The 24026-nt window shown below is 42.0% G+C and overlaps 2 protein-coding genes across 4 annotated transcripts; one reads left to right on the top strand and one right to left on the bottom strand.

Moving 5' to 3' along the window:
• Positions 1–68: 68 nt before the first annotated feature.
• Positions 69–12354, bottom strand: LOC116388655 (guanine nucleotide-binding protein subunit alpha-11-like). Its single transcript, XM_031856703.1, has 5 exons — positions 11699–12354; positions 3845–4029; positions 1526–1680; positions 1271–1399; positions 69–879 (listed from the first exon to the last, which is right to left on the bottom strand). Exons 1-5 carry the CDS (start codon positions 11832–11834, stop codon positions 597–599), a joined length of 888 nt encoding a protein of 295 aa, XP_031712563.1. The 5' UTR covers positions 11835–12354; the 3' UTR covers positions 69–596.
• On the top strand, positions 10862–23751 carry wdr31 (WD repeat domain 31). 3 transcript variants are annotated; one of them, XM_031856700.1, is made up of 10 exons: positions 10862–10928; positions 16797–16856; positions 17489–17621; positions 17938–18012; positions 18109–18253; positions 18624–18724; positions 18921–18988; positions 19492–19633; positions 20909–21071; positions 21240–23751. In XM_031856700.1, the coding sequence occupies exons 2-10, from the start codon at positions 16810–16812 to the stop codon at positions 21422–21424; spliced, it is 1059 nt and encodes a 352-aa protein (XP_031712560.1). In that variant the 5' UTR covers positions 10862–10928; positions 16797–16809; the 3' UTR covers positions 21425–23751. The 3 variants fall into 3 exon arrangements, with proteins under 3 accessions (XP_031712560.1, XP_031712559.1, XP_031712558.1); XM_031856699.1 differs by lacking the exon at positions 10862–10928 and adding an exon at positions 15722–15990; XM_031856698.1 differs by lacking the exon at positions 10862–10928 and adding an exon at positions 15722–15990 and having other exon boundaries at positions 16657–16856.
• The last annotated feature ends 275 nt before the right edge of the window (positions 23752–24026 follow it).

The following is a 24026-nucleotide window of genomic DNA, read 5'->3' as shown; positions in this document are numbered from 1 at the left end:
GAGAGAGAGAGAGAGAGAGAGAGAGAGAGAGAGAGAGAGAGAGAGAGTTAATCACTTAATTAAACCACAGTTTTTCACTCTCATTAACTACCGATTTTAATAAACGTTTTACCGCACCAGAGGGAGAGCAGTAACACTGAGAGAGAGGCGGCCATATCGTCTTCGAGAGTTTAATTTCTCCCTTGCACTTGATTCCCGTGTTTAATTGAACAAAACAACCGTTCTGAAAGCAAGCCTTAGATATCACATCGCTGACAGTGCAGTGTGTTGAGAGTGCTAAACAGAATATCCCCTGTGTAATTATAAAAACTAATCTAATTACATCAAAAGACAGAGCACAGGCAGCTGGTCAGTCTTCGCCTCTTTCTGCAGTTTGCAGGTGACAAAGGAAGCAAATACAGACAACACACATATGAAGACACACCTGCTCATTAATACACTTCAACAGACTGACACACATGCTATATCCTCTTAAGGAGGAGATGCGACCAGAGGCGGTATTCAAATCAGCTGGCTGATCATTTACAAATGCTTTCCAAGGGAAAAAGAAAAGGTGGAGCGCGGCCAGGCAGGAGGAGAGTCTGATTTCCATTGTTTTAAATAAGGAATAGCTTTTCATCTTGGACATCGCATGAAATAATAAAGCGTTTGAGTGGATGAAGTTGGTTTGACCGTGTGAAACTAAGCATCACAAAAACTTTGAAATTGAATCGCTTAGTGTTTTGTGTGCACATGTTTGTATCATTCACCTCATTGTCCGATTCCACCAAAGCTTGGTCGTACTCGCTGAGCGCCACCAGGAACATGATGGATGTGACGTTCTCAAAGCAGTGGATCCACTTCCTCCTCTCCGACCTCTGACCTCCGACATCCACCATCCTGTCACGGCAGCAGCCCCCAGGAGAGAGAAAACAGTCACTATGAGCCAAAGGTTTGCAAATCTGTGTGAATCTCTTCTCGACACATTTTGAGGGGTTGAGCCACATAAATGACTTGGTTAGAATAGGAAAGCATCGTGTTTGGGTTAAAATAAGTACGTTAATCCCTGAAGTTATCTCAGGGGGCGTGTGGTAAAGTGGGTGTGTCGTGTAGCTGCAGATAGACCCCTGTTGTGGCTCCAATCCCCCCCAATCACAACCGGGATATTTTCACTTCACTTTTATAAAGTGGGAGGAGGTGGAGAAGCGTCGTCCGTCTATATGTATACAGTCTGTGTTATGTTCAAAATGTTATTTATGTTTTCTGATCCTGAATATATTTCTTTCCTCACCTGAATATGACACTCTGCAGGTCAAACGGATACTCAATGATGCCCGTGGTGGGGACTCGAACCCTCAACACATCCTGCTGGGTGGGAAGGTAGGCTGGCTCTGAGATCCGGTCCAACGCGTTCATGTAACTACAGTCACAGAGAGGGGAAAGGGACCAGGGAGAGTATTTGTCATCACGGAAACCATCCAAAATACAACCCCTTTGCCTGAGACTTCTTATAAGCCTCAAATTCAATCTATACCAGTCTACTCACTATTTAGTGGAGTCTGAGAGTTGGTATTCCCTCCTTCGATCGTAGCACTCCTGGATGCCCGGGTCGTTCCATAAGCTCTTGATTGCGTCTACATAAGGATTCTCAAACATGCAGACCTTTTCTACGTCCACCTCTCTCACGACGTTTGCGTTGCCCTGGAGTGAAGAAACAGAGAGAATAACTGCCATGATTTACTGAGACACATCTTATTTACCGACACCAGACAAAAAGTAATACTTAACTTTAAAGGATCGACGAGACAACCTTGTGATTGTAGGAGCACCCCCCCCCCCCAATGATGTAAGACAACACTCACGTATTCTATATCCAGAAATGACTTTACACCCACAGGCTCCACATGGACCTAATATCTGAAGCTCAATCCCATCGGGGCTGTTAAGGGGAAAGTTGCGCTGCCCCAGTTCCCTAATTAAGCTCCCCTGTGTCCCATGACAAGAGATCAACATGTACCTGCATGTGAAACTGCTCCTCTTTTGCATACTGCACTAACTATTAACACAACAGAATATAATAAAAGTAAGGTGACATAGAAGACAAAACAGGTATCCAATAGATGCTACTTTCATGGGTTTTATGATTAGCCTACAAGTCAAATCATGACATTTACTATAAGTGCCCAGACAGACAGTGTAACAATGATAGAAAAGTTTCATTTTCACTTCCTTTGCGATGTCAGTGAACGCCTTTGTCAGAGGTACAGTACTTCCCATTTTAGCCATATGTATATGAGAGCAGAGGGATGTTGAAAGGCATTCAGTGGTTCTGCTGTAGAACATAACTTTGATTTCATCATAAACGTTGTTGTTTGCCGTACGTTCATGGCACAATACTATTATTGTATAGTATTCTCAGTACTGAATGTCTCGTACAAAATCTATATGTGTAAGCACACTAACCCCACAACAGCCATTTGTTCCAGATACTGGATTATAAAGTATGAAGGAGCCGGTGGTAAACTGGAATATCTGTATAGCGAGATGTAGGACAAACTGTCATTTTTCATTTTCTTAATGAAGAAGTATCATTTTTTACTCATCATATTTGAGGGATTTTCTGGGTTTGTATTGTCTTCAAAGTGGGTAAAACAATGTTGAAATGGCTGAGCTGAAACAGCACATTCAGTTTCATTGTTCGTGTGCACATGTGGGACAGGAAGCAGCGACTAACATGGACAATGGTGATCCACCACAACAGCCGAGATTCAGAAAGCGCCTGCTCAAGTTCAATACAAGTTGTTGTGTCATTTTAAAATCTCAACGCTGACGGTGTCAAGCTCAGTCTTCTTTCACAAAATCTCAACGTTGAAAAGATAAAAGGTGTTGCGACTAAAAGTTGTTAGTAAACTGTCAACATAAAGTCAGATATACAGTCGTAGAAACGCAACCAACACGTGGCGACATCGGCAATCTGCCGATAAGGTACAAATACATCCCCAAATACTTAAAACTGAAGACAAACTAGCTTTTGTTATGAAATGAATTGCAGCCAATGGCGACTGGTCTACCTGTTGATTTATGTTTATAGATATGGCAATGCTGATAAAATGTGAGTTCCACAACATCAAATATCACCTTGAATACTATATTTTTATCCTCCCTTTTTCCAGTGCATTATCAATAAAACTCTTACTGGGTCCTGATACTTATCCCAGGATTATGCTCCGACTTCAGGATATCACACTGAAATCTACTAAATAATTTATCAACCCCTCGTAACCAAATCTCTGCCAAACCTTTCAGCAAGCAACGTCTGACTAAACAGTAGCCAGGCAGGATGGAGCGGAAGCAGCGTGGTCAGCTGTCACCTCACATGAACTGATTTATAAAAATAAATAAAAAAAGGGTTGAAGAGGTAATGATGCTCCACCGCTTCTTATTTGTCACTCTCACAGGGAATAAACTGCGAGCGAGAGGTTACTGTATCAGCTCCCAAAGCTATGATTACTCTACCAGGGTGAAAAAAGGTGGAAAAAAAGAAATGACCTGCTGAAGTAATGATGAGAGTAGCTTAGGCTAGTTCTCTCTTGTGCATTTGTGTTACTGTATATGCACTCATGAATTTGAGTGCAGTGAAACACACACACAGGCAAACACAAATACACACACAGGGTGCGATGGAGGGCTGGAGTGCTTTAAGGACACAGGAAGTGTCATAAAGGACCGGAAACGATTAAGGATGGCTGTTCCAAATAAGATAGACAGCACTCTAAAAATATACAAGCACGCTGCGGCCACTTTTCTAGCGTCGTCATTTCAGTTGAGGAATTTGAAATGGCTTGGGTGAAAGCATCTCATTTACCTTGTTGTGCTCATATTTGTAGGGGACCTTGAGCGTCTCTGAGGCTCTGACCATGGCCTGGATGGCTGTGAAGATGTTCTGATAGACCAGTTTGGTGAAACTCCTTTTGTCCTCGTCAGAGTAACCGGTGCCGTGGATAATCCTCATCTGTTTGATGAATGTGCTCTTTCCACTTTCCCCAGTGCCTGAAAAGAAAAACAAAAGGGAAAAGGGAACAAATACACTGAGTTTGATTATTCTGTAGGTTTGCACAGGATTTTCTTTTTTTAACCAGACAAAACATGTAATGTCTTGTGTCAGCGTTCACGTTCCTTAAAAGGACATCCAGTCATTTTTGACTTTCCTGGACCCCTATGAGCAAAACAGAAACCGCTACAACATGACAAAAGTTGGATTATCACAAAAATAGTATTTAGTTAGTTAATTAGAGTTGAGTGATAATTCTCTCTGGGTTCATCACTTTGAACAACCCTTTTTACATTACACAGTCATTTGAGCCATTGTTAATATAGAAATGTGAATTAAAGAGCTTTAAAGTTAAGTCAAAATGTAGATTTGGCTTAATTTTGGAAAGAAAGTAATTCTAAAACATTTAAAAATGTAAATGCGAGGACGTTTCCTGAGGGGGAACATAGCTGAATCTTGGCTTTTCGTAACACAACATCCTGTCTGGTGAGAAACATTTGCACACACACATTAATACACACAGATGTACAGCACATGCAAAATAGTCGTACAGTATGTACTCCCTCCGTCAGTCAGCCACACATCTAATGCTATGTGCTGGCTGCTTCCCTCTCAGCCTGTTTGCTTGGTCTGGTGGCAGACCAAGAACAACATCTCTCTCCTCTCCGTGGTGACAGGGACTATTTGGGTGTGAGGAGCTGGGGGGTGTAATTTCTCTTTGGTTCATTGAGAGTCTTGGCAGACCACCTGAAAGGTCTAACTTTACCTCACCACCAACTCTTGAATAACTTTGGCAGGAAGGAGCGTATGTGTGTGTTTTGCATTTCAGTGTGACCTAAAGTTTCTGTTACAAAAGTCTGGAAGCGTGGAACTCCTTTATATTGCATAATATAAACTCTATTTTAGCCAAATAAGCCTCTCTACTGTACGCCCACAACACGGACCAAGCACTTAACAAAAACCACGCTAAAGACTAAACACTGACATACTATAACCTCCAGAGTACTGTTGTAGGGTTGCCAATTTAGAGGCCTGGAATGAGCAGGAAAGGCAGGAATAACAACACAGGAGTTAGCAAAGTTACACTTGAAGTGCTCTAGAGCCAAGCACTTAATCCTAAAAAATACAAATGAATGTTGTAAGGTGCATGAAGCAGAGAGGAAATGCTACCATGTACACAAAAGCTGTTGCTAAATATACGACATTGTTCACAATGTAACCGTTATCCTTTGGTGCACTTTAAAATACTCACCTTGTAGCACCAAAGGGTGGGTGAGACTTGTCACCAGCTGCTCTATAACCACACACTCTGTTCACCTATAATTAACTATTACATTAACCTCAATGACAAGTAGTAGTTGTTGCCACAAATAGTGTTGCACCAGAGTTAATGCCTCACGGCATCCACCCTAAAAATGGACACATTCTATTCTTCAAACAGACAAAGTGGAACAGTGAGTAATCTAAAAAAAAAAACTTAAATTAAATGCCAGTGGGTTCTGGGTTTGAATGGCACAAAAGATCTGGGTTGCTCTTCTGTGGCACAGTTCCGATCTCCTCGTGGCTCTTCAAACCTGATGCCCTCACACAAGAAGAGGAATGCGAGTGGCTCATGAATTCATCCATAGATGGATGAATCTTCTCTATAGCACCAACGAGACATTGAGAAAGAAGAAGAGACGTATGAGTATGAGTTTGGGCTGGCCATTGGAGGCTGCTGAGTCACCTTTCAAACCAATGCAGTGACCCAGGATCAACCCCGTGTCTGAGGTCGGCATGAATGGTCGACATTACGTCTGAGGTGAGTGTGTCTGATTGGCCCCAGGACTCGTTAACATAGTCCAACTCAGTAGCAGCAAAGGAGGGACAAAAAAAGAAGGCAGGCTGCTCTGTGTCTGTGTCTGTGTGCGGTGCATTCAATCACTCGTGTAACACTCTGGACATTTCAAACTTGACTGTGAGAGGCCAACTATTCACAACCTACGCTGTCCAAACTTCAGATGGTAGAACAAACATAGCACATATTGAAGCTTCCTCCAATCAGAAAGGATGTTTTCCGTTGGCCTCAAGACACCACGGCATCATTGTTGGCTCTGCACAGAGACGCCTGCAGCTGACTTATTAAACCAAAGGATGCAAGAACAGCCGATACGATGCTTGATCATCACAATAAAAAATGCATGAGTGAAGAAGAGGAAATTAATTCACCACTGAGAGCGAAGCATCGCCTCAAGGAGAGAACGCAGAGCAGAGGGAGGCCCTAGTACCACGTTCACTTTCACTAATGTTTTAGTCTTTAACTACGGTCGGTAGTATCCAGATCTAGAAAACACAGTATTACTCAGATTTACCCTTTGTCAACATACATGGACCTGCTTCCTCTTCTAACATTTAAGGGGTCACACACGGCTTGGTCCTGATTATGAACTATTTTATATGGTAACAATAGATTTAGTATCACATTCGTATATTAAGCCGGAACATTACGCTACCAACCACTCATTTTGCTCCTCTCCATCTTAATGACATGAACATGATTTTGAGTTTTTGCACTTTCATAAATTGAAAGTTGACGACTCTGTTCTCGACTCTGAGGAGCATGTTTTGGTTTTCAATTTCTCAAAGAAACTCACTCCCGTGAGTGTCGAAAATATTCAGTGTTTGTGACAGGCAGCCTGAGGCCAGCAAGAGAAAATCTCAAGACAAACGTGAATTTGAGAAAAAAAAACAGACGCAATCATAAGTGTGAAAAAGATGCCGTTTATATCATGTCAATGCCATGCAAGACCCAGATTATACTGTTGAAAATACAGATACTAGGTTTAGAATTGAACTGCGTTACTATGTACTTTGACCCGCTATAGTGGAAGTGTATCCTATTGTAAGTTTTCCTCTTTAATTCTGCACTTTGTATAGCTGCACTGTTAACTTGGCTGCATTCATACAAGAATCATATGACGTCTTCAGTGCTTCCTCTCACAATTGCAACCATGTGTTTGTTAAAAGCTTGTTAAACGTTGCGGTGGACTTTGTTGAGTCGTAGCCTTGAAAAGGAACCAACAGCTTTCATTTGTCCGATAAAAGCAGCTGACGGTGACTGAGTAGATCGACACTTTTGCAAACGTTTTTTGAGAGACGATTTGCAAAAGATTTGAGAGTCAAAACGTGCAGTTTAAAATGTGTTGTAATGCTGAAATGATTTAAAGAGTTATCTAACTGTGCCCCCTGTGTCCTGTAAAATGATTTCCCCATACAGCTAAAGTGCACCCTCAACTATGTTTTGAGGGAAAAACATTTTCTTCCGGACGAAATGGTCGCAGTTTTAAACTGTTATAACACTGGTTAATGAACAAAACATAGCAAAAACGCTACAAAACAACTTTACTAGGTTTCGGCAACAAAACGACTTTGTTCACTTTATGTCCTGTGAGCGTGTGCGAGTGTGTAAAGGGGGCCAGGCATCAGAAACTAGGTCCTACTGTCTCTTGAGGATCGGAGCTGGGCTGTGCCACTTTTGTAATTGAGCAGTTTTTAATCAATTTAGCAGACGGAGACGAGCCTGATAATTATCCATGTTAACCCTTCGGACTGTAAACATGTCGTTTCAGACTAATACAAATGAAGGGCACCAACTGTAGATACGTTTCCATTTTTATTAATCTAAGCAGGTTATTTACTTGATTAATCATTTTGATAACATGTCAGAAAATGGTGACAAACTTACATTAAACTTTACTAGAGACCAAGGCAACGATAACCAAAAAAGGTTGATTTTCTATCGATGGACTAATTGACTAAAATCCTTCTTACTTCAGTACAGGTGACAGTCGAGGTAGTTAAACAGGTTCAATGGTATTTAAACAGGTTTGGCCTCCGTGGGCATAAAACAATATCTCAGTTCACTTTGAGAATATACCTTTGAATAAATAATAATAAGCCTCCATCCTAGGAGACCCTGCACTGTGCATGTGCTCTTTCAGGATCAAGGGACTTTAGTGGTTGATCATAGTTATCACAGCTAGTTTTAGATGTCAGAGCAGCCTTTATCTCCTGTTGCACGATGAGCTCACCAAAAACGAGCTCCAATAACTTCTCTTGTAACAACGATAAGATGAGCTGAACTTAACTCGATAAAGATGACACAATATTTGATATGATTCATTAGGGGGTATCTACAGAAAGTCCTTTTAAACAAAACCAACTGAAAGGTTGGCAGCATGGAAGATAGATTAAATCATACATCTGGAGGATGGTCAGCAGCTAAATATATGCAATTTGTAGCTAATGTGCAACAATAAAACAACAAAAACGAATTCTCTATTTCATTCTGGTCTCCAGCCGCTATGTCGCCATTCCTAGGCTAAGCTGCTGCTGTCCTCTCCTCTCCATTCATCTTGAACTTCCCATGACTGCACATGTTTGGAATCTCAGCTAATGTAACGGAGCCTTCTTCCACCTTCATGTCTCCAGACCTAATGTCATGCCTAAAGAGGACAAGTTCACTCTCAGCAAAAAAAACAAAGAGCAACAGAAAACAATCTCATTCTACTGGTATGTCTAACTCACCATCGTTCCCCTCATAATGTCTTGCTGACCAAATAAACAAAATGCCCCCGCTGCCTGCACATGTATACAAAGTTTGGCAAGTGAAGGAGAAGTGCTCTTCTTTATCTCAACAACTAGTCAAGTGCCCTCTAAGCATTGCCCACTCCTCCTCCAGAAGAGGAGCGGCTCACTCGATGAGCCTTGATTGGACAACAAGAGAGTTCACTTGTGCCGACTTCCGCCCTAAAGACAATTCTAAACATGCAGACGGCACCTACTCGACTGTTGTCCAGATCTTGATGTTATTATTATGCTCCACTTTACTCTGACAAAATGTAACTTTGTGTGTTGGGACCAGCTATGATCTGATCTGACTGCTGTTGAGGTACACTTCGGCTGTTAGCCTCTTACGATTAACTTAATCAGCTATATCTTACCCTGGCTAGCATGTTTCTTTTGCTTTGGGAATAATTCTTGTTAACTTTTAGCCTTATTGTTCCCAAATGATTTAAACCTTTTAAGTAAAGCACAGGTGGCATAAATAATAAGAACAGTAATGATACATTATCAATGTTATTAGTACAGTACATCGTGTGGAAAAGCTGTATGCCTTGTGGCTTAACATGACGTTTTGAGCACAAACAGGTGGGAATAAAAAAGACTGAGCTGTGTTTTCTTTCCTTGTAAACACTGAGAGGTCCGAGCAGTTCTAATGGATTATAACAGTGATTTAATTTACAATGAATGCGTTTATGTTCATGCTGGAAGAGATCAATTTCAGCAGCTGGTACTTGCTGAGATGCCCCGCCTCATTCGGACATCGATTTTAGCTGGAATTTTCCTGAGTCACCTATCTCAGTGAATCCTTTAGTGTCTCTGACTCATTAGCTGGCTTTGTGTGTGTGTGTGTGTGTGTGTGTGTGTGTGTGTGTGTGTGTGTGTGTGTGTGTGTGTGTGTGTGTGTGTGTGTGTGTGTGTGTGTGCCAGACAGCTCCTAAGCATTACACTATCTGCTGCTTCCACTCTGTTCCTAGTTTTGTATTCTTGGTCATCTGCCCAGGTTAAATCAGCGACAATTTCAGAACATCTCCATTATTATTTTACAACGCCTTAATGGCTATTAGATGCACGGAGGATGGATTAAAATGCTTGCAATGTTCTTTAACTTGCTCATTTGTTGTGGTGTGTGGCTTCAATGTAGCCGGTCTCTGTGGATTTAAAGCAATCAGTGTGTTTGAAAGACTATAAGTGAAAAAAGCCACGATGATTTGTAAAAAACAAAAAAAAACAAGCGTTGGACATTTTGAAGAATTGAGAAAGTTCTAAACTTGACGGCGAGTTTTGCGCTAGATCCCACGGGACGTTGAGCAATTAGTGAGCTTGATAACCCACAAAACACGGATAGCTAATGGAGCCATTTGGAGCCATATGGAGCATGCACAACTTCCTCTGGTTAACTAGTAGAAGGAGCGGCAGAGTGTGTGTGTGTGTGTGTGTGAAAACACAAATGTGAATTCAGAGCACTGCATAAGCTCGTATTTAATGAGGTCGATTGAGCCATAATTGTTTCGTGAGCTCAGCCACGAGTGCGTTGGTGTGAGGTCACACAAATGGTTCACCATTACTGGAACATTTTTATGCTGCTACTTAATGGATCGTATATTCCCTGCAACTCAATGTCCGGAGACAATAATTGTAAGCTTCCTGTCATTAGAGGCACGCTACTAAACCACTGAAATATAACACTGTATCGATGGGACCTCACTGACAAGCAGCTACTACACAAAAAAATACATATTGAATATGAATCACAATCGTTCATTTGGTTTAGGCCATCAAATCACAAGACTAGTGACTAACCATTGAACAAATACCTCACACTCATGAGGAGTACAGTTAGGTCCTCAGACTTACACATCATCACTCTTTGGTTTGGGTCAGCGGCTGTTTCTCCGTTTGCATAATAGGCGAATTGTTGGGTATTAAAAGAGATTAGAGGAAAACAACAACAACACAATTATTTGTCCCGTTAATAAGGGAGGGGGCAGTCAGCCCCTTCAAATCCTGTTAAGGGAGATTCATGTCATCATTTTGTACTAACAGGGTGGCAAAGGAGACACCTTTCTCCTTCAACCTCTCTTAAAACATCCCCAAACAGACGAAAACCTTCTTCAGAAAGTCTGGATGATGTGATCCTAAGTCCCAGCCTGCTCCCACACTTCTCCTCTATGCATTGTCTAAGGCACTGAGAGAGGAGGGAGCTGGATCAGGAAGAACGGGTTCTGGCACTGCTCTCCACGACCACGCTCATCACAACTAATGGGCTTTACTTTTGCCAATCTAACGAGTGATGGTGAGTAGATGACTTGTTTTCCTCAAATTTTCCAGTATGACAAATACTTCTCGACAGGATTACCAACCGCCCCGTATCGCAGCCCCACACTGTAACAATGCCCAGGTGACTGGTTATTTTGTGATTAGGAGTCTATTTCAAGTCACTGATGATTCAAATGTATATAAAAAGGTGGATGTATAAGCATACCACCACACCAGCCTCTACACGTGATAGGTCGACATGCTTCCAACCTTGCTCCACAGACTGACACATGTGATAAAATCACTGCCAGGGTTAGGTGTTGCGCTGCAATACTGCTTTGATTGCTCCCAATAAAACGCTAGACTTTGGCCCAGCCGATGTATGACACACTCACGAGCTCACCACCTGGATGGGCCCTCCGGGTCTGCCTGCACAGGTTGCCGTCAGGCCAGTCAGTGGATGCGTTGGAGAGGTAAGAGGTGAGGCCCCATGGTGACTGGTGAGCGTTATAGTTTCCTCGACACTAACCGGTCGCAGTTATTCAAATCAGGCGGTTGTAACACTGGGAGCCCTACAGGCCTGGCTGGGGCAGCATCTCCTCCCTCCGCTAAACCTGCCAATCTGTGCACTCGACTCACAACAGCGAGGTATTTCAACCATCCACTCCCCAACTTCACTCAGGTGGGAAGCCCCATTATTACCCCCCCACCCAACCCCCAACCCCGCCCGACAAAGGTATTTATGGTGTGAGGAATTTGGGCTGTGCATCTCTCAGCCCCACTCCTCTCCCTCCCCGGCGAGCTTACCGAGAAGCAACAGTTTCAGTTCCCGGCGTGCGTCCCTCTTATCCCGGCGGAGCTGCCTCTCGATCTCGTCGTTGATCCGTCTGGCTTCTTTCGCCTCCTCGCTGAGGCAACACGCCATTATGGATTCCAGGGTCATTCTCGCTCCTTTTTTTTTTTTTTTTTAAACGCACACTTCTCTCTTCTCTCTTACCGATTCATTCAGATTTCAGATTCGTCGGGGTGAGAAGAAAAACAAAAAAGCAGAGAATGCCAAATAACGTCTTCATACAGGCCCCACTTATAGTGAATTAACGCGTGGACGCCTTTTAATAATGAGCCCGAACAGCGCACGGGTTGTGGTGGAAAGGAAAATGAAGATATTTGGAGAAATGATTGACCACCCCCCCCCCCCCCCCCGTCCCCTCCTCCTCTCCCCCAGTTTCGGTCCGCTTTCCTTCCTGACAGCTTCAAAATAGTGTCCAAAGCGGTTTGGGTTGAATATCCGTGCGATCCTAATTGGTGTAATCTGCTTTTCCTTCTCAATATGATCAACAGATCCTTTTAAGTCGCATCTTCCGCACTGCTCTGTGTGATCTCGTCAAGCATTGCCATTCGTGTCCGGCCACACTCCCTTCAAAGTCCTTCAATGTTGTTATTTGTCAAACAACACATCCCCCCCCCCCTCCCTACCCCCCCCACCTGTGTTCACGTTATCGTCCGCGGGTGATGGCAACGTGGTAAAGCCATGAATAAAGCTGTCCGTTTATTTCCCAATGGCTCGACTCCCGGGCGTGGTAAAGCGGAATATGGCGGACTTTCACTCCAATCCGCTAGGCTGGGATACAGTACAGTTATCTCTCTCTCTGTCTGCTCAGAAAAGCCAAGAAAGCCACACATAACATGGCATTTCAGCCGGAGCTGTCGATGTCGCAGCCGAATATATATCCCCGTTCGTCTTAAAAGGCGTTCGCGTCCACGGCTCGTCTGCGGGAGTGAGAAGAAAAGGAACAGGCGCCGCGTTGTTGCTTCTCCCCTCGGCCAATCTTCTCCTTTTCCTCAATTCTCTTCATGTATTTGTATTACAGAGGCCATCCACTCCTCCGCTGGCAGGGGTGACGTCGGTCTTCCATCGACAAGGAGGTGGGGGGGCACGTCAAACAAACGCCACAGACGTATTTATACTCCAACCTGTGGAATAGAACACGTGCATGAATGGAGGAGCTGAACACAGACCTCTGTGGGCGTGGGCGTAATAGACACTTAACGTCAGGTTTAGTGCTGACTCTGTGGGAAGAGTCGTCACAGTCCCAATAGTCTGGGCTACATGTGATGATGTGATGATGGCATGACGAGCAAAGCAGTGGAAACAGTAACACCTGTAGGCCTATGCAGTCCAGCAAATGTGAATATATTGACATTGTTTTGTGGTGGTATTGTTTTGGATTGATATTGACCTCAAGATATAGATCCTAATGTTATACGTTCCATACATTTGTATAGCGGTTGGATTCCATTGTGTCGTACAGGTGTCCTTTGAATTGTATCCACCCTGTGTAGTTGTTAGATCATCTGTGCCGTACGCCTTTAAACAAACCGGAGAGTTACACAGCAGTTTGTTAGTCACATTATTCTAACAATAGGCCCACACACTTACAGACTGATGAAATGATAAGTGGATGGATGGATAGATGGATGTTAGAGGCCATATCATGTATCCACAGTTGTTCCATTATGATCATCCCCTCTGTTCTCGCCTGAGCCATTAGTGTTATCGGTGAATCAGTGTGCTTTTTACTTCTGCATTTTCCACAACCAAACATTTGGCTATCATAGTCAGTATTGAAAGGTGTGAGTCGAGTCATGTTATAAGTCGACACTTTATTGTGTGAGCTGTTTTGTTTTGGGTCTGGGGGCTCTGGGTCTTGAGCCTACAGTGGACTTCTCAGGTCTAATGGGAGCAGTAATGAGCCTGGGTCCCAAACTGAATTTCTCATTTGGATCCTATTCAGATTAAGGTCTAGAGCTATGGCTGCATGAGTGCTGAGCTGCTTTATAGGTCGGTTTTGGTTGAAAGGCTTGTGTTCAAAGACTGCCTGAAAACTTCACTGATAAAAAATATCCTGCTTGATCTACTATGACAGCTTTCTGCACCATATTATTATATAGATCAAGCAAGACAAGTATTTGTAAAAACGACTCTTCTTTTGCATGAAAAAAAGACACATTTGCAAGTAAAGTTGACTTAATATTATTGTGTAACCCTAACCCAAGCAAAACTAGTATTTCACTATTATTTTAGCCAGATTTCTAAAGGTGTTGGAGAATTTTTTTTTTTTAAATGATACACTCCATTGTAGTTTCTATGTTATGAGGTTTGTATTACTACAGCTGTCTCAGGTGTTTGTTAGAGCCTGAAAGAGCCAGGACAGTCTTGGTGTTACTCATGGTTTCGCACAATATTTGTAACATATACACAATAAGATCATTGTTTATTGTGTGGGTGTACCTGAAAAGATTGGCTGGGATTACATAAATACAAATCTCTTGCGTGTAAATATACACACTTTTTTTATTGTAGATATCGATTTATTATGCTACATTTATGTCCGACGAGATAGATTTTTTTGTGTTGCCACGTTTGTTTCTTGGTGGGTAACATGCTGTGTTCCACCTGTAATACTGACTCAATACAAATCATTTCTGGATACTGTTTTGCTTCTTATTTTGGGAAACAGCCACACTCCATGTACGTATATTATCTAAAACATTCAAATGGATTCATAAGTCTTTGTTTAATTAGCAGATGGATATTTGCAGAGCTAAGTTCAGGACTTTTTAACGGCTTCATAAAAGATTCTAACTATGACGGTATTTTGTAATACCGTCAGTTAGAATCAACATTATTTTGCCATAAACTAATTCAACAGTTTCACTGTAGTCATACTCGCATAAACCATTTGCTGCGAACAAAAAGTTAGAATTCAGGTCATCTCACATCTCACAGGTATTGAACAGAGCTGATTGTAACCTAACTAAGTGGCCTATTTAGACCTTTTCAATGTGACATCCCAGTGACCCAGTGCCTAATTGCTCGTAATGTATTTATTTAAATCCAGCTCATTAAAACAAAGCCTGTCTTATCTTTCCTGACTTTATCTAATAAAAATCTGAGCTACAATGAAGCACATGAAAAGAACAACTGTAAAATAGTTGAATTAATTTTAGCTGTCCAGGGACCTGCTGATTCGTCCCAGATTTTAAGCTTGGGGAGTTATTCAACCTGTGCCCGTAATGAAAGTCAACCAACCAGCTCTGTAGAGGGACACCCAGCCACAGGTCAGTAACATTTCAACCTGTCATGTGCTGTGCAGCATAATCCTACTGAAAGTCAAGACTCCCCTTTAAGGTATGGCACATACTTTACTAAAGCACAATATCAACTGATGACAAGAACCTTAAATTAGGTCCTACTTTATTATCTGGTCGAGGCCCTGTTTTGTAATAGGTCCATCTATCCACATTTTCCTAACTTCAATGACCTTAGTGTATTTAATAGCAATTATACACTTTTAAACATTCAGTGTGGTGTTGCTTTCTTTGTGCATCATTTTTTATTTCCGGCGGTATTGTGCTCACATATAGTGCATATTTGTGAATGTATTTGTGTTGAATCACCAATGCTTTAATGCACCGTGAGAGGGGGTCAATAGGAGGAAAGCTCAGCAGCTCATTTTTGCCTGATGCCCCCCAGCAGGATTAATCCAGCCATAGATTAGATTAGCCATTGGAGGGAGAACAAAACAATCAATGGCGTGGTGTGCACATGAATTACAATTCACCTCGGAAACGTCTCCAGAAAAGGTGTGCACATGTATTGAATGCAAGTGAATTCTAGTTGGGGGACGGTACGTCTCCGGAAATGCAACAAAATATCGCGAATGTTAAATCTGACTTTTATTTTGTAAGGGAACGCTTTCGATTACGTCCTTCCCCGTGTCACATGACCTCGCCCTCGCCTAGATACGAGAAAGCGTCGCTCCATGGTCGCTACGGAGAGAGGGATGGGTCTGTTGTAGTTTAAAGACACTTCTGTGTTGTTTCCCACGCAGTTAGAACAGCTCACTACTATGGCAGTCTGGGAGAAATGCTTTTCCGTCGTTGCGACAACGACTTTACCACGTTTTAACGTGTGTATAACCACGTTTTGGTGCTACTAGTACATTATCTTGGCATGACAGATAAAGATTAATTAGCATGCTAGCGAGCTAGCCACAGCCTCAGCATCACACAGCGACCACACCTGCCGGTGACAGGTAAGATATCTTGATCCACTTATCCCAGAAAAGGCGTACCACGAGTCATGCATTGGTTTTCACCATAAAGTAACGAACGTTTCGGTTAAAATCATTGGTGCTGCTACATAATTATTGCCGGCGCAGTCCATAGCAGGTGTATTCGAGCGATTAATGCCTTGTGACAGTAATGATGCGGCTCTAATAGGATTTGAGCCCTCTCCTTCCTGTCGATTGTTTGAGTACACCAGGGTAACGAAGGAGGAGCTTAGCTGTGCGCGTGTGTGAGAAGGCAGTGTTTACGTGGGAACGTGTGCTTTAATCTCACTTTGTAGCTTGTCTAACCCTTATGCAATATATTTCGCTTTAAGAGGCTGTCTACTTAAGTGTGGATGATGTATGTAGGTGAGGCTTAAATAGTATTAAATAACAATTGTCAGGGAGAGCAAAATATACAGTGATACATTTGCCGCAAGCGAAGCCCTTTAGTTTTTTAAATCAAAGCATTGAGGTTTCAATCTGACAATAGTAAGGATTCCAGCCAATGACCTCAGTGTATATAATCACATTTATACACTTTGAAACAGTCAGTGTGCTGCTTCTTTCTTTGTGTGTAATTTTGCTGTTATGAGATACAATTTCCCAGCTTTTGAACTGAACTCTTATAAAAGAAATTTGAATTTTTAGGCTTGGAAAGTGCCTTGATCTGCTGCCCCGTTATCGTCCCCACCGCTCACTAAAGGCAAGGATAGACATTTATGGATGCAACAATGGTCTCTGTTCTGGTTTGTTAGTATATTTCTCTCTGTGTGTCGGTGTGGCTGCAGGTTCCTGGCAGACATGGGCAAACTACAAAGCAAGTTTCGCAAGAGGTCGGACCTCTACAGGTGAGACATGCACGCTACTGACACAGTGTCTGTGTCCTTGTATGTACTACATACTAATTAGAGACAGGATTTCAGAATGTAGTCCGTTCACACGAGAGAAAAATAAGAACAAAGTACTATCAAACATGTCAGTATATGCTGGTAAGGTCTTTTGGGTTCGGTTTTGATCACTTTCTACAATACAGTGCACAGCAGCTACTCACAGATGCAATTTTTTTTTAAAGTCAGGCAATGACTACATAGGTTGTGGACAGTAGTGAGACGGCCCCTGGGACATAAAAATGGAATGTAAAATGGACAATTTAATAAATATTTGGGAACATTATTTTTTTCTCTGTGGAGTTTACTCCCATTTGTATGAAGTGGCAGATACCAGTACTAAGTACATACAATGTAGTGTTAGTATGTTTACTTTGTTGTACGTCCACATGGGAGGTGTCATCAACAAATACGCTGACATTCATTTATTGAGGATAGTTTCATTTTAATCATTAATCTGAAGCAGAGGAGCTTTAACAGTGCAGCCTGTAAAGGAACATAATATGAGAATAATACAGAGATAGATATACTACAGGCTACAATTGGCAAATGTTACATTTGTGATTTTTTTTCTGTTGGTGTTTTCTGTGCAGGGCGTCTCAGGGGGAGAAGCCCGATAATACCTTCGACAGTCAGGTGATGCAGTATGAACCTGCCCATCAAGGCTCCATCAACACTGTCACCAATCTTAGCCCAGATTTGTGTGTTTCTGGTGGGAGTGACCAGGTAAATTATTCTATGCACCAGTAGATTACTCCAAAATAATAGCATTTTAATGACATTATTAATTTGCTGATGGGTTTTAGACAGGTTCAGTTGATAAGTTAACCAGGTTGCTAGTTTAAAGATCATAAGAATGCCTAACGCAAGAAAAAGATACTTCACATTTTCAATTAGATGGTACAGAGTGTCATGGATCACAGGGTTGGTGTTTAGATCCCCACATCTTCCTGTCCACATTAGATAAATAATAAACATTACTGTTTGCACATGTTTGTGTATGTATGTGTGTGTGTGTGTGTGTGTGCGTCCACATCTGTAGGCTGTGGTGGTGTATGACTGGAAACAAGGCCGGATGTGCCAGTCCTTCCAGGGTCACAACCGAGAGGTTACCAAGGTAACGTCCATACTGTGCGTGTGCAAACTGATGAAGGTGTGATGCTGCTCAGCGCTGTCACACGTCTCACACAATGTGTCCTCTTCATTCTGCCAGGTGCTGTGCTATCCAGGCAGTACATGGATCTTTAGTGCCTCACGGGACAAGACTGTTCTGATGTGGGACCTAAACCAGGGGGACGAACCTATTCAGGAGTTTTGCGGGCATGAATTGGTGGTCAATGGACTAGCCATCAGCCCTGGTACACACACACACACACACACACACACAGGGTATAGATGGGATTTGAGATGTGAAAGAGTTGAAGGCAGAGGAGAATATCTTTGAACTGATCTCATGTCTCGGTCAGTCAAGATGCTCCTACAAGCAGCAAGTAAAATATCGATCTGCCACATGTCCTGAATGCAAGCGGTGATGCATATTTTCACTTGACTGGACTATAAGTTTATTATCTCAGTTTAGCAACGAGAACAATGCAAGTTCATGTTAACTTTCAAGTGAAATATTAAACTAGTCCTGGTGTTTTAGAGGCGTTTGCCTGCACATTGTCATTGATTTAGGATTACTGATCTGCACTGATCATATGGAACTGCTTTTATTGTGATTTGTAGAGGGGAGAAAGCTGTGCACCGGTTCTCGTGACAACTGGATGTGCCTGTGGGATATAGAATCTGCAAAATGTGAACAGAGACACAACATTTCTAGAAACCTGGTGAGAAATAACAGTATGTGCTTTTGTGTGCACACAACCTTGTACCAAGAATTGTTTCAAGCACGCTGGATTGCCTTAGGTGTGTACCTGAGCGTATAAGAAAAAGAATCAAATCAATAAGCCATTCAGCCTGTTACGTCTGAGTTCATGCCCTTCAGGCTTTACACTTTTCCACTGTCCTTTCTTCTCTGTCCAGGTGACTCATGTGTGCTGGGTGCCAGGCAGCTCCTCTGTAGTCCAGACCTCCGAGGATAAGACCATAAGGTACAGAAATATTTGCGACTGCAAGTCTCTTACTGTAGATGCACATGTGCCATGTGCAATCATTAGATATCCACTTTGTTTGCAGTCGGTAACGTGAAATATCCTGACCGGTCTGTACTTCATAGGAATCGTACAGCAAAATAGGTGTTATTCAGTGTAAAAACACATTAACGTATGCAACTGTTTACAGACAGGTGTTTACTGCTGAGGGATTGACTTCTGCTACCCCAACAAGGTTCAAATGAGCAGCCAATTAGAACACCGTTTATTCCACCTCTACGTTTATAACGAGACACGGAGCATGGGTATACTGTAAAACTTCTTCTGTATATGCGGTCATCATCATCAGATGATGATGAGGTAATAGCCACACGTTCAATTGAATCAGTATTTGTTGGAAAACAATACCAAGAAAAAACGCTGTCTTTGTTTTTACGTTTCGGATAAAAAAAAAAGCTTGCACTAGTGTATTTCTACAGTGATGTTTTTGTGTATGTGCACAGGGTGTGGGACAGCCGGGCATGGCAGGTGACCAATACTTTTCCAGCCAAGCAATACATCCAGACCCACTGTGATGTTTCTCCAAACGGAAACTACTTGATGTCCAGTAGCAATGGCTCTGGAAGCCAGGGCTGCGAAGCCACGGTGAGACCACTGGAGGAGTTTGTGTGGTTGTAGAGATGTCGATGTAAAGACAAACATCATCTGCAATAAACAATATGTTTATTATCGTATACATCATGCGCTCAAAAAGCAGGGAGAGCGGTGGCTAATCACTTAATACCAGTTCTTTTCCATTTCCTCTCAAACAAAACCACACTTGCACATTGCCCCTGTGCAGATGGTCTCTGAATGTTTCCCTTGCGAGTTTGACTCCCCCCCAGCTTGCAGCTTGAGCCTCCAGCTAGAACAGTTTCCTGTCTAATCTGTGTCTTCTAAAAGTAGCAAGAGACGAGTCAAATATGAAGTTAATCCTATTTGAGTAATTACCAGTGGTTCTGTTGTCCAGTCCAGTCTGGTAAACAGTAAAGCACATCAAATGCTTCAGAGCAACGGTTGTGGGCTGTCATTATGTGTTAAGCTACTGTCAGCTTGATAATAATAATATATAATATAATAATTGAGCCTCTTACCCATCACTGCCTGCCATTATGAATCTAAATGTAATGTATTCAGGGTCATATTTCCTCACCACAGGCTTTAGAGCTTTTACTGGCACAGGGTTGTCTTCCACATTGCTTTTTTAGTTTCAACAACCGATCCATTTCGTGTCTCTGCCCAGAGGAGACATTAGCGAGCTCCCATGTGTGTCTTTACCTGATGACGCGTGGTGATGTGTTATCATTTGACGTCCTTTATTTATGTGATTTATTGAGATAACGAGCTTAAGCTAGTTAAAAATCAAAAATAATAAAATTGTATATTAACAAAAAAAAAAATGTTTTATTTAATCTGATCAATTGGTGGTACCACGGCCCACTAGGTGGCGCTCTGAGGCCGCTGTTTGAGAATAGCTGGTCAGGCATTGATACGTTTTATTACACTACTGCCAGATAATTTAAGATTACCTTTAATTGTGACTGTTCAGATTCAGAGCCTTTGAAATGTTTTATCATCTTGCATTTGATTAATATCTTATTTTATGTCGAGACATCCTTGTGAATTTTAAGGTGGGTGGATGTCATCTTTCCCTGTTTGTTTTGAGGATTGTAACTTTTGAGTGTATATTCGTATGTATATTTAATAGTTGTGTTCATTTAGTAATATTATAACTGTAATACAATATAATTATTGTTGATTTCAACAAACTCTAAGGTGACACTTGGCGCAATCCCCGATTCATCCACTGTCTTATGTTGATAGTCATGAAGCTTCTGACATTGCCATTTGTTCTCAGTGGAGTTGTGTCTGTGTTATCAGCTCTGGGACCTGCGTCAGCCCGGCTGTAAAGTAGTGGAGTACAGAGGTCATATGCAGACCGCCGCCTGCTGTATGTTTCTGCCTACGGCTCCTGGTGGCGCAGCTCAGGTAGCTACATCCTCCCATGACAGCTCCGTCAAGATCTGGGATCAGAACACAGCAGGTAACACCCACTAATGGATGGAAACATTGATTTACAGAAAGAAGAAAATACATACACACACACACACACACACACACACACACAGGCACATTTACCGTCATTGTTTTGGGTGTGTAGTCTTTTTACGCTAACTCTCATCCAACCCTCCCTCCGCCATCCTCTGTTCAGTCTGTTTAGGGACGTTGTTTCTGGATGGTGCTGGTCCACTGCTTGGTCTGGCCCCCACTGACTCCACCAATCTGCTGTGTGCCAGCTTCAACAACGGCCTCCATCACATCCAGCTGGGCCACGGATCCGGGGCAGAGTCCGGTGGAGTCGGTGGCATGGACTTAAAAGTTGTGGCACGCTTCTGACCGCCCGGAGGAGCCTGGTGTGACTCGTAACGCTGACCTGTGAACAGCCAGCTACTCAGTGAGCGGATCACTGGATTAGGACGTCATGTCTGTCCTTTTGTTTTCTTTTTTTACTATTTTACACATTTCTATTGACATTTTTGCTTTACTAGACTGTATGTTTGGAGGATGCACCTTTTGTCCAGCAAAGCCACCTGGAAGCCCGTCACAGCTGCTCTTCTGGGAGACTGGTCTGTAAGTCATATTGCCCCTCAAAGGACTTTAAACAAAATGATCCTGCTTTGATTGCTGCCTTCATGGACCAAACCAGAATAACCGGGGATCGCTCTCAGTTTAATACGCTGCTTCGGCTCAGTGGATCTGACGAGACGCTTCATGCACATGTTGTATTACTGTTAGTGGTGGGGCTGAATACATGTTTGGAGGACATGCTGATGCGTCTGGAGTCCGTGTTGAAAATGTGGAAGCACTCTTCGAGCAGGAAAGTCAGCTATTTAGTCAGGTGTGTATTTTCTTCCTGGATAAAATGTAGTAGATGCAGTCAGACTTGCAGTCTTGTTTGTGGAAAGTTATTTTTATACCCAGAGTAATGGAGTATACGTGTATGTTGATAACGTAACCGTTGATTAGTTTGTTCTGTACCTTTAACCTTTGTGTTAGACCAAATGAGAATCTACGACACAACACTGTATTAACACTGGCTTTGTTCTTTAGGTAGAATTCATTTCATAATGGTTTTTAAAGATACAGATTCTGATATTTTTGAACTGAAGCTGCCTAGGCTGATGTTGGTGCCGATATTCACTACATTCAATTTGAAAATGACTATGCAAAAAAAACCTGAGTAATTCCCTTTTAATAAAGTATTGTTTGAATAAACAAATGGGATTAGAATATATTGCAAATACAAAAAGAAAGCTGCTCTTTGACCCGTAAACATAAAACCTGCCACCAGTTAAGATCGATTGAGGCGTTCGACTTTTTCAATATACTGTCGCTACTGCGCTTCTAACAGATGCTGAACTTCTTTGTTAGGATTAGCTGTAGTTTAGCCAGCAACTGCTCATGTTACTATTGGCAGCCTGAAGTCACACATCACATTCCTACCTTTACGGATTATTGTCCAAAGATGAGTTAAACCACTCTTACTCTATTATCTATATACGTGTACATTTAATACTGATTACTTTCAGTTTCAGCATCGTAATCATTTCACCGTCTCCACCAAAGACAGTTGCTGCTGTATCGTCCAATTCCATTTAGAGAATTATCTTCAAATAGAACAAAACGGACAGGTTAGGATGTGGATCAAAGTCAGTTTCCACGTTAATGTAATCGCAGGTGATTCCAGATGCACTCGTGGATATTAATCTGAAGGTTTAAATTGGTTTGTTGACTTCTAGGCAGACGAGACGCAATTCCAGTGGAACCTCAGTTAACTGTGATGTGTGGCTTTGTCATTCTATAACTCATTCTTTTTCTAAAATTTAGGGAACACTACCATCAGTAGGGAACCAAAGGTCATCAGACATTTCATTTCATGAGAATTTACTGTTTGGGTATTTGTCGCTGGAAACATCCAGTTGATCTTATCTGTTAGATACAATATAATTCAGCAATACATAAATCATTTTATAATGTCTGAGGAGTAAATCTGGGTTGTGTCTCCTTTCGTCAGCTGAGCTGTTTGGTCACAGACTTAAATCTAATATGCCTGTTACATACTTGAATGCTTGCTTCATCTCATTCAGTAGAGTACTACAGATGAACCAAATAACTTACTCTGAGAGAGGTGTGTCCCAGTACAAATCATTAGTATGTAAAGATCTAGCAGAAACGCCACCTGAAAGCTGCTGTGTACAACTTACCTTTTCTGTTCTAGCTGCTGGAGCTCCTTGGGGTTAATTGTTTTGCTCAAGGGCACCATGACAATCTGTTATCAGAATGGACTTCCCCTGCCCACGATTTTCACAACTGTTTGTCATCTGTAATTCAAGTTAAGAGGACCAGCTAATATCAAGAGTGTGCATTTATGTAAAAGCATTTAAGGTATTTTTTTTTTTTATTGTGTACACAGCAAAACTCATGGCACAGCTGAGACTCATTTCATTCCTTTTAAGGCTCTTCAAGATAAAGATTTTTGTTAGATTTAGTTTTTGTCAAGTAAACTGTTAGAAATGAGGATCTATTCCAGAACGGGCTTTTAGGAACACCAAAGATGTATCAGCGCCATCTAGTGCCAGAAATGTCGTTATAAAGTTTTTACCAAGTTCTACAAAATAAAATGTAATATTGTGATTCATCAAATAAAAGGAAATATTTAAATCGAATGGATATTTCGTCTCAAACCACACTTGTATTAGTTCAAACTGATTCCTGTGATGCTGGTGTAGTTGTAAACAGACTGGTGACACATTTGACTGCTGAGTTTTATCCTGAAGTAATTCTCATCACAACATAACAAAGGAACACATTCACACATTGCAGGGATATCACATCTCAATATCATTACTGAATCAGAAAGCAGAAGACTTTGTCATACTGTGGTGTTTAATTTATTCAAATCAGGACCTCATTTTCACTGAGAAAAAAAAAGAAAAAA

The sequence above is a fragment of the Anarrhichthys ocellatus genome, unplaced genomic scaffold (assembly GCF_004355925.1).
Source record: "Anarrhichthys ocellatus isolate YVR2014 unplaced genomic scaffold, GSC_Weel_1.0 scaffold17, whole genome shotgun sequence".
In the NCBI taxonomy this organism is placed as follows: Eukaryota; Metazoa; Chordata; class Actinopteri; order Perciformes; family Anarhichadidae; genus Anarrhichthys; species Anarrhichthys ocellatus.
Note: the sequence above shows the minus strand (reverse complement) of the source record. Positions and strands in the feature narration are given on the sequence as shown.